This window comes from Corvus brachyrhynchos, unplaced genomic scaffold, assembly GCF_000691975.1.
Source record: "Corvus brachyrhynchos isolate BGI_N302 unplaced genomic scaffold, ASM69197v1 scaffold100, whole genome shotgun sequence".
Taxonomy (NCBI): Eukaryota; Metazoa; Chordata; class Aves; order Passeriformes; family Corvidae; genus Corvus; species Corvus brachyrhynchos.
The window spans coordinates 2,242,060-2,257,971 of NW_008236230.1; the positions used below are offsets into that span (position 1 = coordinate 2,242,060).

Sequence of the window (15,912 nt, forward strand, 5' to 3'; positions counted from 1 at the left end):
GAAAGAGACGTGTCCAGAGCAGCATAAACAGTGAGTCTTGAGCCAGGGTACTGTGCATTGTGCTAGCAGGAGTCCAGTTGGGTTTGTGGGAAAGATGGATAACAGCAAAACAGAATAAAGGATTTGAATAAAGGCAACCAAAAGATTGTGCTCCAGTCATTCTGGTGTGAATCGGATGCAGCTCCAGGGGACTTCAAAGATGAATACTGACATAATGCTAGGAGAGAAATGGGCTTTCTTTTTACTAGAAAAGAGGCTGATTAGATAAAATTGTGATTTATGTCATTCTGAGCATGTGGGGAGCTGGCATCAAGGGCTGAGAAACCAGTATATTACAAAGGCCCAAGGAAAAAGGAACTGGATTCTGAGGGACTGCTTATTCTCTCCTGATACAAAATGATCATTAGGAAAGATAAACTTATTAAAATTAGGTAGTAAATATAATTTTGGGCAGATTGTAGCCAACAGTGGTCAAGGCTTACTTTGTGTCAGGGTGAATGGGAAATTTAGAGCCTAAGCGTCGGAGTTTCTCTGATGTTGTATAGTAGCATCTCTGGGTAGGTCAAACTGGAAAAGCACCAGGCTTCCTCCAGTACCTGTGTTCCTTTTCCAGATATTGCTGGGCTCTTCAGCTGGGAAAGGGTTTACATGTCCTTGTCAAAAGCTGCTCTGAGTGTTGGTGAAGTTCTGCTTCAAGGGTAGTTGGATAAAGGGAGCACAGCAGAGAGGAATGAAGAATGTTAAACACATGGGCAGATACTGTACTGATCCAAAAGATGAGGAAGAATATAGTGCCCAGCCTGACAGGGGCTCCTGTTTCATGTGGCTCCTGCCTCTTCCCTCAGTAAACCTCAGGGACACCATTTCTTATAATTCTATATTTTGTATGATTCAATCAGGGGATGTGTAGTTCCTGCTACAGAAAGAAAACTACTGTGTGGATTAACTCTTCCTAGGCAGGAAAAGCCTGTGCAGACCAAACAACAGTCCAAAAGAATTCCACTGTTCCACCTTCTGTTTAAAAACACTTAAGGTTTTGGTTTACCACAGAGGATGTCAAGGAGGGTGCCTCTAGAGTTCCCAGGATCCCTTGTGAAAGTTTCCCCATCATATATAATCTTGCACCAAGAACCTTTAAAGTGAAGCTTCTGAAGCTGTGCCAGGAGGCCCTGGTCTGCAGTTTTGTGAACATTTCTTATTTTCACAAGTGTTGAATTCAGAAATTGCCCTGCTGCAATTGTAGGACATTGTGGCTGAGGGATGAAACTGAGAGTAAAATTGTCATGATACAAAGGTAATTGGGTGGCTTCTTAGTGAAAACTTTAAAAAAAAGATTAGAGACAAAAATGTGGCTAAAATTCTTACAATGGGCAAAATCCTGTAAACTTATTAGGTAAGTTTTCCATGCAGAATATATGTTTGACTACTGAATGTTATGCATTGTGTGTGTGTAGTTGGCTTGTTATGTATCATAAACATATTTTAAATAAGGGATTTTAAAACTTTAAGCAAGATTTATTTCCTGTTTGTTTTTACTGACAGTTATGTGTCTAAATCTCATGGTTACTGTCAGAAATATCGAATTTTACTACTGTCTTAAAGCCTAGGTTCATTAATTTGCTCAAATTAAAAAAAGCAGGTATGAGGGAAAATCCATAACTAAGATTTTTGTGAAGTTGGAGGTCATTTTGCTTTGCTGCAAGTGGTTATAAAAAAGCTGCAAATTTGCTGCTTTGTGCAAATGGTTATATGCCTGTCAGTTACACTGGTTTGGGTCTTTTTTACCCATTCTGGGCACCCAGCCAGCCTAACTTACAAAACTGCAATTATCATGATTGTTAGGAATAGTTCCACTTCTTCCCTCAGATTTCTTCTGCCTTGCTTCTTTTCTTCTTCAAGGAAGTCTTAAATTTTCTTGTCAGTTCTGAGGAGACCCCGATTTTCCCCTTAGGGGTTCCCACAGAGACACAGAGTCGCAGAGGCTCTCCAGCTCCCTGATAAATGTAATCCTATCAGAGGCAGCAATGAGCCACAGTGTCACTCCATGGGATCAAATCCCCAACCTACAAAGCCAGGTCTTGCTGCTAGGAGACCCACAGTGCTCTGGGTTTTTAAATTTTATCATTCAAAACAGAATTTCTAAATATATTTTGAATTCAAAGCCAGAGAGGCTTTGGCATTTGCATCATTCCTCATTTATGACCACACTGTTTCTGTGGCAGTTGGTCAGTGAATGCTTCCAAGGTATTTTGATGCCCCTCCACAAAACAAGAGAAAGAGTTGGCAGCAGATATTGGCCACCCAGCAGCCTTTGGGCTGCAAGTGCCATGGTCTGAGGGTGCCTGGGGTAGGGCAGCATTTACTGCACTCTGGCCTCTGGCCCTACAGTCTCCCAGAAGGAACAAGCCACTTTTTCTGTCAGGGTCCTGGATAACTCCTTTCCAAGTCTAGGATGTAGGTGTGGATGGCTTTAGTTATCAGGCAGAGCACACTGGAAGGCGCAGTTTTTCGTTGCTGGTGTGAGCTGGGATCAAGCCTGTGGGGTGTTGATAGTACCTTGATCTGGTGGGGAAATGGGGCAAGTCTGTAACCTGAGCAGGGCTGCACTCTGCTCTTTTATCATCAGTGATTTGCAGGGTCAAGTGTGGCAGCAGTCCAGGCACGGGCCCTTCGCAGCTCCTCAAACAGAGCTCCTGCTGTGCACGATAGGAGCAAGGGATGTAGAAAATCCTTAATCACGGCTGTTATCCCTGTGGAGGAGCCGTGCCTCTTTCCTGCGTTACATGTGGTTTTGGGGTGGGATGCTCTGATTCTCCTTCGTCCATGCCAGTGGTTTCAGTTTGAGGCGGGGGCCTGAGAGGGAAAATCCAGTGCTTATCTCAGTCGTGCCTTGTGCTGCTGGGTGGCTTTGCCTCAGCGATAACGCGCCTCTGGGCCCTCGCTGTTGGGGCTGCAGCTCTTCTCGGGTTACAGCTGCTCTTCTTCATCAGGATGAACTCACAGGGGCTCTAGGAACATCAGAGATGGGGAAATAATGATGGTGTGTCAGGTTATTTTGTAGTTCTGGCCAGATACTGTCCATGAAGGAACTTCCCACGTTCAAACCAACTTCTTGGGATATAAAACTCTGCTGAGGATTTCTGAAGTCTCTTATTTTCAGCCAATAAATCCCTTTCAGGAACCTCTGGACAATTTTTATATGACTTATTTGTTTAATTATTTTATATACATTAGCACTACAGACTGCTGTATTGCTTAGAATCATAGAATCACAGAATATCCTGAGATGGAAGGGACCTAAAGGATCACGAAATCCAACTCCTGGCCCTGCATAGGACCATCCAAGAGTGACCCCTGTGCCTGAGAGCATTGTCCAAACACTTCTTGAACTCTGTCAGGCTTGGTGCTGTGACCGCTGCCCTGGGGAGCCTGTTCCAGTGCCCAAACACCCCCCGGGTGAAGGACCTTTTTCTAATATCCAACCTAAACCTCCCCTGACACAACTTCAGGCCATTCTCTCCAGTCCAGCTCAGTGGCAAAACTGTAGTTTTAATGCTTGTGTGTCAAGGACTATCCAAAAGGAGATGTGCCACATCTCTTGTTCAGTGAGTTTTGCTCCCAAAGCATTAACTTACCATGTGAGCATTGGGTGGACCTGTCCTGATGTTAGGAAGTGCAGTGAGGGAGCTGAATGGCATTTTAAATGTAGGCTAACCACAGATTTCCAGAAACTCCTCACTTATTTTCAGATTTTGAGGTACCTCATTAATATCATTCTTGTGCACTTACTGCTCTTTCTTTTCCTCATTGAAAACTAAGTTTTCAACCAATTAACGCAGTTCTTCTGCTCGAGGCACAAGCTCTGGTGAGCCCCAGGTCAGAGACAGTCCAGCTGCGTTCTTCTGTGCGTCGCTGAAGCGACTTTGGCATCAGGAAAAGAGCTGCTGGCTGGGCTGACTAGCTGGCTTCTTTGCAGAGGGAACATGGCAGGAGCCGATGGTATCGGCTCACGTTAGCTCGGAGACAGAGGAAGAAAGAGGCTGTTCTGGTCTGGCTCCTAACAGGGTTATTGTTAGAAGTTTCGCAACCAGAACAAGCTCGGAAGGGATGGAATGCGATGGGATCCTAGGCTTGTCCTCAGTTTTATAGAGAATTTGAAAACCGCGGTGAAAGGGGAAAACAACCAATGAGTTACAAGCCAGGGGAAGGATACAATTTAACAAGAGCCACAGGGGGAAACCGAGAGGCGGGACTTAGAGAACCAGTGAACAACCGAGTAACCGGGAATTTTCCCGAACCGGGGGAGGCGGCTTGTACCCGGGCACCGCCCGGGGGGGGGCAGCTTAGGCTTCTTAGGCGCCCCCCCACCTCTGAGTCTGCCTCTTCGGGAAACTCGATCCAGGGGATGGGCTGGGATTGATTGGCATCAGGCAGCCCCAGCCCCGCAGTGGGATGGGTCACAGCAACAACCAATTATGTTTAAACTGTTTAATGTCTGTGAAAAATTTGTTTGCTGAGCTAGTCTAAACCTGTAGCAGAATGTAAAATTGAGTGAATGTGAAAAACTGCATTTGCTTTCATCTGAATGGTTGGTGTGACCATGGGGATATCCACTGTAGGGGAACCTGAACTGTATTAAATGCAGTAGCCTATCTTCTTGTGCCAGGACCTTTCAGAATGATCAGGCATCTGAATTATTTTTTAAGAGTTTGTTCTGAAAGTGAGTTGTGAGAGATTTCCAAATTTCCTACTTTGCTTCATTAGGATTAACAATTTGCAAAGATCTTCTGTTGAAGGCATTGGAACCAATTCTGCTGCCTCATGGACTAAATATCAATTACTTCAAAGGTTTATGATTCCAGGGCAAACTAAACCTGTTCTTATGAGCTGAAAGAGATTATCCAAAATGTTCAAAAGATTATGGAATTGTTGCCCCTGGTTCCTCCATCAGACTGGCTGGTGTGACTTACTTTTCTTCAAGAAAATTGGTGTTGAGACCTGACCTTTTTCTTTCTCTTCCCTTGGATGTATGGACTTGTTTCATCTCCATCCAGAATGCAATTTTCTGCCAACATGTAATTCCTTCAGAAACATTAACAAATGAAAGTGTGACTTCAATTATTCTTAGATATGGCGTAATACTGTCTTCAGAAATCATTTTGTGGGTGTTACAGCCCAGCTTCTGAGATAACAAAGTTAAAATTGCAGAGTCTTATTTTGACATGATTGGTCCTGAGAAGCCTACCAAGAACCAAGCAGAAAAACTTCCAGTGGCCATGGTGACTTCCCTTGGTTTTCTTATTTTGATCCCCTTGATTCAAGGGGTCATTCAGTTTAAGAACTGCCAGCTTTGCACTGTTTTAATTTTGTTAACTGTTATTTAGCATTCAGAACAATGCTTCCAGCATGTAAGTTCTGGGTTTATCAAGTTTCCAGCTTAAATCCCCACCAATCTTTCTGAGCATAAAGGCAGGAGAGGTGGGGGTGTGTGTACAGTGGAGAGAAGGAAAGAAATATGGGGACATTACCTCTTTTAACATTTGAACACGGAAAGAAAATTATATTATTTTGTCATTTTTACTTCACATAGTGCAAGCATGATTTCTTTAGAAGTATTGGTTTTGGTTATTGCTGGCATAGCAGATGGTTTTAGGTTTGTTTTGATATTTTTTTAGTAATACTGTTTGGTTAAAGATCTCAGCCCAACTTGACAAGCTCAGTGAATTCCAAAAACTTTGTGTTTGTAAGGAACAGAATCTTATTTCACAGAAGTTGCTGCTGTCAGCAGCCAGTTTACTCAGCACGTGACTTTGAGGGTGGCTTCAGCAAGTGCCTTTTCCTACTGAGACAAAAGGTATAGTTTTGTCTGGCAGTCAGAATATTTTGCTGGAGAGGGTTATGAGTCTTGGAAAGCAGCATGGAGGAAATACTGGTTTATTAGAGCATTATGAGTTGACTTCTCACCCTGCAGAGTTGCACAGTTGCTCTGCAGTGGGCGATTAGTAAGTTATACCCAGATGAAATGGCACAGATGTGTTACAGTGGCCCTAAAGGCTCACGCTACCTGCTTCTGCTTGGGTGGTCCACGTGGTTCTGCTTCAGCATGACTGCCATGGCTGGGTAACTGTTCAGCTTTGTTGATTGATGCAGGATTTGGAAGAAAATGCAAAATTTCAAGGAGTTGCTGAGGCCAAAGCAATGTTTCAGGTGTAAGGCATGGATTTGTTTTGGTTAAGTATTGTAGTCCTGTTTATCCTAGAAGAAATAAATTTCTTTTTCTTTGCTTTAGTAAGTTTTCTTTATGCTTTTTCAAGGCAGGGTAAAAGATGATCCCTGTTTTACCTGAAATGAGCAGAGCTCACTCCCATGTGTACTTATGCCTCTTCTGGGTGATTTGGTATCATCCAGCAGAAGTTGGATTCTTAAAGACTAAAGCCTGCAGTGTTGCAGAGCTTGATGACCTTGATGACCCTGCAGTCCAAGCCAGAGAGGAAGTTTGTGGTGATGACTGGAGAGTTGGAAAATGAATGCAAGTTGGGATTTGGTTTTTTTCACAGCATGACAGAAGTTGGAAGGTACCTCTGGCAATCACCTGGTCCCCCCCATCCCTGCTCAAGCTGGACCACCATGAGCTGTGTACCCAGGACCCTGTTCAGAAGTTCGAGTACTAGGATGGAGACTCCACAGCCTCTCTAGGCAACCTGTGTCAGTGCTCAATCAGCTTGACATTAGGAAAGTGTTCCCTGCTGTTCAGAGGGAGCCTCCTGTGTTTCAGTGTGTGCCCACTGCCCCAGTGCTGTGCTGGGGCACCACTGGAAACAGCCTGGCTCCATCCTCTTTGTACTGCCTGGCAGGTGTCTATTTACATTGATGAGAGCCTGCCTGAGCCTTCCCTTCTCTGTGTTGTCCTTCCAGGAGATGGAATCAGGGTGGTTGAGGTCCCCTATGAGGACCAGAGCCTGAGATTCAAAATCTGAGTTTAGACACAGGTGCTGATAATGTCCTTCAGACTGTGTGGAACAGGTATGTGTCCACCTGGTGTTCTTGTTGATTCTAGCTCTTCCAGAATTGAGCACAATAAGAACAAGGACTTAAGGGAGAATAGCTGCCACTCTTTTACTTCTTCCTATAGTTCCTTTTACTTCTTCCTATAGTTCCTTTTACTTCTTCCTATAGTTCCTTTTACTTCTTCCTATAGTTCCTTTTACTTCCTACACACTGTTTTTTTGGTGGTTTCTAGTTCTGCTTGTTTGTTATGTTTTTCCCTGTGCAGAAGGGATGAGGAGGACCAGAATTTCATCACCATCTTCTTATTTTGCATTAAACCTCAATATCTTCACCAATCAACCCGCTTTCCATCCTGTGAGTCCCTCAAGACATAATTATATTTGGGGTTTGTTTGTTAGGAAGCTTGGTGTGTGACTTTGTCAGTCATATCCCCCCGGGTAGGGCAAGAAAACGCAGAGACCTGTGAGCGAAGTATTTTCTAGAGAAATCCGAGGGGAAGTACAAGGCAGGACCATGGTGATCTTGTACTATACAGGTGCTCTCCTTCTAGATTCTTCTTTCCTTGGAAAGGCAAATTTACCAGTGTGCCATCTCCAGTAGAAATGAGCTCCATGCTGCGTGACTGAAGGTTGCCAACTCTGATTTTGTTACAAGCTCTGTAACAGTCTGTGTTGACAGCTACTGGCAGTTCCTTAGGATGGAAAATCATGTGGCAAACTGTAATTGAGTTGAGGCATTTCCTCCCTCCTACTCTCTCCTCATACTCCCAGAAGCATACTTGTCATGTCCCAGATGAATGTGAAAGTGCCTCAGCTTCCAGCAACAAACCTAGGCAGAGCATTGGCTCCATTTATTGAAGTAAGTTTGACCTGTCCATTTGACCAGAAATGTTTTGTTTGCTGCTTCATTCCCTAGCTGGTTGAAGTCCTATTTTATCCACTGTTTGGGTAAAGTGTGAACTGTATCAGTGTACAGTTAAGCAATTTATAGCTCAGTATTACATGTTTTTTCTATTCTTTTCAAGAATCCCTGACTTTAAGAAATGAATCCCACCTAAACATGTACTTTAATTCCCCTGAACCGTTTTTTCCAGAATGATAATGGGGCAGCTTCTGAAGTACAGAGAAGTGTCTTAGCAATGTTCTCAATCCAGTAGAGGACTTGCTCAGAGAAACTGTTTCAAACCCCAGACTCATGCAAATTAGGGAGTTTGAACAAGGAAAAAAAATCTACTGGCAGGTTTAGATCTTCAGATTACCCTAAAATCTTCTTGTTGTGGGTTAGCTTACCCAGAGTTAAGACCTTGCTCTGCTTTCTATTTTTGCTCAAAGTAACATATCAGCAGAAGATGGGATTAAGTGCACACAGGTGCCTTTCAAACAGCTCCAAGTACATTCAGCCCATGGGTCTCTACTATTTCCTCATCAGGAGAAAAGCTCTCTTATTTACCTCTAAAAATAAACTTGAATGTGATAGAACTTCTGTGGGAAAGCCTTAATGTTCAGTGCAGTCCAGTGGCCAACGCTCATCAGTTTGCTGGTTTGGGTAGTGCCTGGGCTGTTGCCTATTTCAGAAAGAGAACTTGAATGTCCTGGAAGGACTCCTACACTGGATTATCAAGGCTTCTGTGCTACTTTTAAATTTTAGCACCAACACAGCCAGCTGCCTCACAGGTTGTCTCTATGCTCCCTAAGGAATTAAGAAAATGGTGTAGTAGTGATACAATCAGGATAATGGATAGTCTTGACAGGAGACACAGGGATCAGGAATGAGCAAGACTAAAACTGGCTGAATTTTATATTCCAGTACCCTTATTCCTAATTCTACTAGCTATTGACTAGACACTGACATGCAAACAGGAGAGACTTGCCTTCCTGCCTGAAGAAGGAAAAGCCAGGAAACTTTTTGTTTAAAAAACACCCAATACCCCTATGGAAGTTCTCTCAGGCCTCATTTAGAAAGATACTGTTTCTATATTCTTGTATTGCACCTGGGTTTAACTATTTGTGCTGCACCAAAATCCTCCAGATTCACACTAGAATTAACACGAGCCCTTTCGAAGTACTGCTACTTCTGGGAAGCTGTGACCTCAAATGTGCGGCTTTAGCAGTTACGTTGGCTGCACAGTTTGCCCATGCCTGGGAGAACTTTTGTGACTATGGTTGGATGCAGTCATCAGAGACTAAACCTGATGCTTCAGGTTAGATAATCTATGGCAGTACTGCAAATTTATGTAGAACAGTACAAGCATTAGCAATGAGTCAGGCTTGGCAAAAACCTGTCTCTTCTGTGAAAAAAAGCCTTGAAAACACTCATTTTAAAAATGTCTTAAGTCAGTTTTTATGATCTCTCAGGTTTTCTTGTTTGTTATTAGAAGTCTATAATGTTCCTGTCTTTGTTCTATTATGGCTTTGCAGAGACTGAGCTAGACTTGACTGTAACCTTCACACACATCAAAAGATGTTTACTGACCCATACTGAAAAGAAGGGGACAGTATTTTCCTGAAGAAACAGTACTCCTGTAGTCCAGTGTATGGACAAAAGGTGTGCAATATTTATGGCATGAGAACACAGTTTGTTAATAGTGCCAAGTTAGTTCTGACAGTGTATAGGAAGTGGCCTGACTGAAGGACTTTTTCCAGTCAGACAGGAATTTACAGCCACCAACTTATTCACAATTTATCATGCAAACTGTAGGCAGCGTACCAGCCCAACTGATAGCAACACAAAAAAATGAATGAAGTAGAATTATTTTTTCAGTTGAATTGCCTGTACCTTCAATTGATTTAATTCTAAATGTCTTCACTGTAACAGCTCTTTCATGTTTAAAGAAAGCATAGAAAACCCCCAGCTGATATATTTTTGAAAACTATGCCCTTAGAGGTGCCAGAAAAGGGATCTTTATATAAATTGGAGTTGAACTCCACAAGGATTGGAGTGTACAACATTACAGAACTTGTAGGTAAAGGTATCTTCTTCTAAAATCAAATTCACCCAAGGAATTCTAACTTAACCCCCACTATTGTAAGGAAAACAGTCTATTTGTAAGAGATTGCAAAGAAACGTTTACTGAACATTCATTTGAACTCTAACAAAATAATTAAAAGTAGAATAATTCCCTCTTTTCTTTCCCCATCTACCTCCTGTAAGAGAAAACTTCTGTAAAATTTGCACCAATAAATTAATATTCAAGTTTTAATTTGAAGGAAATTAGGAGATTTTTAAACAAAATAAAACATAAGTATTAAAGCATCTAATTTACAAGATCTGTTCCAGCAAGTTTACTTTAAAATTAGAATGGAAATGTCTTTGAAAAAGACAACTCTCTGAGAGAACCACATTTAAAATGTGTTAAGAAATATTAGTTTTATTTAACCAGTTTTCACAGCTGAATATTTATTCTATAAAAACTTTACAGATTGTACAGTTTATATATAGTTCAAACTACTAGAACAAAGAAGTAGGTCCCACAGATGCAAAAATACTGTACCAATCCAAGGTAAAGGCAGATTTACACACTGTACAGCTCTCCACTGGGAAGGGGAGGTGGGTCAGTTCCAAGTAAAAAGTTCAAAACTGTACAAAAATAAGGTTTGATTTCTTTTTCATTCTTCATAATACATTCAATAAGATTGCAAGCACAGATACCCAAGTAATAATAGATATCTGCAGTCAGGAATCAATAACCACTCCTGAAAGGAATGCAAAATAGATCTATTTACACAGGGCACTCTTTTACACCATACTGCATATAGTGTATATTTCAAATAATAAAAAAGCATAGACAAAGAACATTAAACATCTAATATAAGGTAGTTTTTTTTTTTTAAAGAGGTTTTTTTTTTTTTACTTAATAGTGTGCCAAAAGAGTTTTAACTTATTAAATAATATATTCTAAGTGAACCTAAAATTTATGAACATAAAATGCATTTTTGGTGTAATACATCAATTAAACCAGCAAATAGGAAAAAAAGAACCAAAAACAAAACCCAAACTGTATATAAAGTAGTATTTTCACCCAGCAACAGAAGCACTTACGTAGTTATTTAAAAAAAAAACCAACCAAAATAAACAAACAAAAAAACCAAACAAAAAAAGAACAACCCAGAGAGGATTTTTAAAAACCCACTAAAACTAACTTATAACTTAGGATATTCATACATAAGATATTCAGTGATTCACTAATACTGCAAAACAAGCTTTTGTGTTGGTTTTGTTTTCCTTCCCCCTTCCATTTCCCTCTAGCTCTCCCTCATTCCCTTTCCCTAAGAGACAGTGGTTTCTTCATGCTTTCTGGGTAAGAATCAGACATATTCCTGCCCCTTCCTCCCAGCCCTCTATACCTCCTCCCCAAAAAATAACAGAGTGTTTCCTTAGCATTAATCCTGAGCACACTCTCTTTTTGGGGTATGTGTGATTTAAGCATAGTAGGGTTTAGTTGCCCTAAAATTTTAGAATGTTCCATGACTTGAGGTATTTCAACCTTCTTCTGAGACAGTGCCTTTTCTTTAAGCTGACTCGTTGGACAGAGAAAGCAAGGGCTGGCTAATACCCGTTTCAATTCTGTATTCTCATGAAAAAGAAAAGCATTATTCCAGACTTCCCTGCCACACAGAAAATAATGCAACACCATTCACTTTTTAATTCATTCTCTATTTGATACAGTACTAGCCAAAGATAACAAAAACTAGAGCTTTTAAAGAGATGTTTGGTAGTGCACTCTATTGTTTTTTAGCTTGTGTGTGTCTACATACACACTCTCACACATATTACATTTATATATATATATAAAAGACATATATAGATACATGCACACACATACACTTGTGTGTGTATATATCTGCATGTAACAATCAGGGAGAAAGGAGTTTTGTTCAAATTTAAGTGATACAGTACTTTTAAACCCCTTGACAATAAAAGGGGAGGGGGTGTGTGTCCACTCCTGTTCCCAAGCTGAGCAAGGGGTTAGTTTATATAAGGTTTTTTTAAATGGGCATATTTTGCTTGCCCTGATGTCCAAGAAATACAATTCCAGTGTCAATGGGCATCTCATCAGAATTCATCAATTCTGTTCTGCAGATATTTTAACATTGAGTCCATCCCTTGTGCTGAGCCCCAGATTTTCTTCAAAACTTCACACTCCTTTTCGTTTGCTTGTTCCAAGTCCACCTTCATGATGTTACGTACTAAAGCTTTGGATTCTTCAAGTACCTAGGCCAGAATTAAAAAAGCGGGAGTTGGGTTAGTACTGCCTAAGCACTGAGCACCACATGTGCTTCTATGGGTGGATAACAGGTTTATATGGATGAATCCTGAAGCTGATTATCAACTTAAGCTTATCAATTCATGGACATACTATGACTGTAAGAAATGTTTCTCATAGTCATCTTTCTTCTAGCATCACACAAAATTTCCTTTACCTTATACCAGTACAATTTAAAAGTGCATGAAAGTGTGAAAATAATGAAAATCATAAAATAACTATGAAAAAAAGCCATGGTTTTACAACTACAGAAAAATGCAAGACCTTATTGGTGAAGGCTAATCATAATACTATTATCCCAAACTGCTCTAATAACTGGGCCAATCTTGATTTCTCGAGCACTTAAAATACACTGGAAAAAAAATCTCATTTGTTTGTTCTGTTTAGAAAATGAATAATTTGCTTTTAAAATCCAAATTTTCTAATGCACAGAACAGTTAATTTGTGCTGCACCTTTTCTTGTAAGAAAGTTAAAATTACCACCATTTGATACTATCTTGTGCAACTGCCACACAACCACTGTGCTTTACTCATAAAACTAAGTCCAGCATAATGTCAAAGACTGTATTATTTTTCCTTGGTAACTTACATTACAATTCAAGCTAACTCAAGATTGCTGTGTTTCTCTGCAGGTGTTGGGGCAACTGTTTATATTGTCAATTAGACTAAGGTGGACTTCAGCAACTCTGTTAATACCAAATTATATTGTAAAAATCCAAGGCTGCTTTATGTTCCTTATCATATGCCACAGTACACTGTAGTTAAGAAGAGTCAGATAGAAACTTTAAAAAGAACCCTAAAAAACCCCAAACGAGAAAGATACACAAAAATTTGTCAAAAGCCACTGCTGTACTATAATGCAGTCCTTGTTTCATGAAAAGGCTCTTTTTTTTTTTAAGGACAAAAAGATGCAGTCTAATACTACTTAGACTAATTCTTATTCATCTAATCACAAAAATACAAGAAGATAAAGGAAACTTACAACTGAATTACATGTGACAAGTTCTTTAATTCGAACCATTACTTCCTGTGTGAATGTTCCCGGCCAGAACACTTGGGAGACGAGTCCTTTGGCACAAGCTTCCTGCGCTGTCAACTTCCTTCCACTGAACAACATTTCATTGGCCTGAAGGGATAAAAAGTTACTTCTGGTATGAAATGTAATGAGACAAAACTCATCAAAGGAAAAATGTTCAAAACAAATAAGAAAAATGCCTGCACTCTTTGAAATAGTTTTATTACAGCTCTTCCAAATTTTAATTAAACAAAGAAAAATACTGGCCTACAGCTGGTTGGTCCATGTTGTTGACCAGTACCAGGGCAGTAGTTATTGAAATGTGGATGTCTATGATTAAGGGTTAAGTGTGAAAATGTCTTTTGTCATTTCCTGGCTGTGAATGTTTGTCAGCTCTGGCTTTCTTGCAGTATTGCTGACTTGGTTATCTGTTTATGTGGGAATAGATTATAATGCCTGGCAAATGTGTACAACAGCACTGAATACATCATCTTACCCTTTATAATGATGTATTCCAATTTCTGACCAAATTCATAGAAAGTAAACATTCACATTTTCTTCAAGAGTCCAATACTGAACTCATAAATCCTTTCAGAATCTGATATAGTAGTCTTATTAAAAACCCCCAGTATTTAAAAGAACTTGCACATGGTTTAAAGGTACAGAATCATGTACTATATTCTATGCAACAAGATGCTCTCTCTAGTTCTGTAAATGTTTTTGATTTGTAATTATCATGCACTTCACTATTTACCAATTTCCCCATTAAAGCTTTGTCCTACAACCACTTTAATTTTAGCATTAGTGAAGTTTCTTATACAGTTAAATTTTGTTTGCAGTGACATTTGCATGAAAACAGCCAGTGGAAATTAAAAAGTCAGAGTAATAGCCAACCTCAAAAAAAAAAAAAATCAGTATTATTGATTCTTAATGACTTATTCCCACTGAAAAATACAACAAACCCATTATTGCCTCTTGAAATATAGGAAATAAGGCTGTTCTAAAACACAAACCTGACAGGTATAACACTTTTGAGGGAAAAATTCTGAGTTTTTAAATGTTTTCTAATACAGGAAATTTTGGTAATTATTTCAGCAACTTTGATTTCAGGCTCTCAAATAATTATTAATTTCAGCAACTTTGATTTAAGGTTGTCAAATAATTAATTATTAACTTAATAAATAATTATTTACTGTAGTACCACGTTCCTGGTATTGCCATTTTACACATGAAGCAATTTGGAAACTCTGCAGTCTCTTATTAGTTCCTTTGTAATGAAATACAAAGTCTGGGTTCTACTGGCAGTTTGCTTCCTGACTGCCAGTCCATTAGGAATGCAAGAAAAACCCAACCAGTTTCCTAGCACATTTTACTTTGATTTTACCATCAGCACATCTTTCACAGTTACTATGGAAAGCTGTGATTCACATATATTAGTTTATGAAAACCTGAATCTCTTGCACTATGATCAAATTCTATACCTTATAGTTCTACCTTCTGTGAACACAAAATCAAAAACACAAGGTTCATTAACCATTCTTTCTCATTTTCCAGAATGTGTGTGAATAGTAATAACCTGAAATACTAGCTAAAAATCAGAGATGTACACATGGTTGTCTAAAAAAGGAATCCTTTTTCCTATGCAGTTGGGGAAAAAGCATTCTTCCAAAATAATTCAAAAAACCACAACATTTCTATGAAAGATCAAAATGTGAAGTCAATCTAACTAGTAGCTACGAAAGGCAAACATTTGAGCCAGGTGGTCAGGTCTACATTTATCTTCACATGTATTTTTGCAAGGATAAAAATGAATGCTAGAAAACCATTCTTCCCCTACAACTTAGTTGCAACCACTGAGTTCTCCTGTACATGAAACACCATAAGCAAGAAGGATGCAGTTATCTTATTTATGCCAGCTGTAACACAGCATTAGCATAAAGTCTCACAAGAAATGAGCATTCCCATTAATGTTCTCACTTGACAGGTTTTGAAGGGAAATGTCTTGCTCTGGCATCTCCACTTTTGATCTATACACAACATATGCTGGAGACCCACTGCTGAACAAGCTTTAATCGTAATCATGCTTTGTACCTGCCGTAAAAATTAACACACTCCGTGGTGACTTTCCAAGAAATACACTACAGCAATAGAAATGAGGATGATAAAAATACTTCACTAATATAGGATTCTCATTAGCAACCTTCATTTTCTACTTGGAGTAGAAAATGTCTCCTTCCATAGAGGAACTTCACTGGGACTCTCTTCCAGTGAGGGCTTTGAGGCTCACCAGGGTCCTGCTGTGCAAGCCCACAGGCACCAGGGGCCATGGAGCATTTCAGCTCTCTTGCACTATGATCAGGAGGCAGCTGGCCTCTGAACCACCCTAGATCCTGGCTGTGATGTGGACTACAGGCACTATGGAAACGTGTATCCCTCGTGACTGACAGAAAAGCATAAGAAATACTGCCATGTGTGCTGGGGATAGGCAGGGAAACCCAGTGTGTGATGTGTGATCACACAGCTCCTGTGCTTTCTATCTCAGACCAGACAACCAGAGAAAGAACTCCATGGCAAATACACAGTAACATCTCCCCATACAGACATCACCTTAATGTCTATTACAGAT

The 15,912-nt window shown here is 40.0% G+C and overlaps 1 protein-coding gene across 2 annotated transcripts in view; it reads right to left on the reverse strand.

The window, feature by feature from the left end:
* Window positions 1–10,348: 10,348 nt before the first annotated feature.
* The window catches only part of CDYL (chromodomain Y-like), a 59,595-nt gene continuing 54,031 nt past the window's right edge, over window positions 10,349–15,912 (reverse strand). Inside the window, exons 6-7 of one of the 2 annotated variants that reach the window (XM_017746928.1) lie at window positions 13,254–13,397; window positions 10,349–12,219 (exon numbers count right to left, since the gene is read on the reverse strand). In XM_017746928.1, the coding sequence (XP_017602417.1) occupies window positions 12,061–12,219; window positions 13,254–13,397 (303 nt within the window). In that variant the 3' untranslated portion in view covers window positions 10,349–12,060. Of the gene's footprint in view, window positions 12,220–13,253; window positions 13,398–15,912 lie in introns of those variants that run through there. The other variant, XR_001866092.1, reaches the window with a different exon arrangement.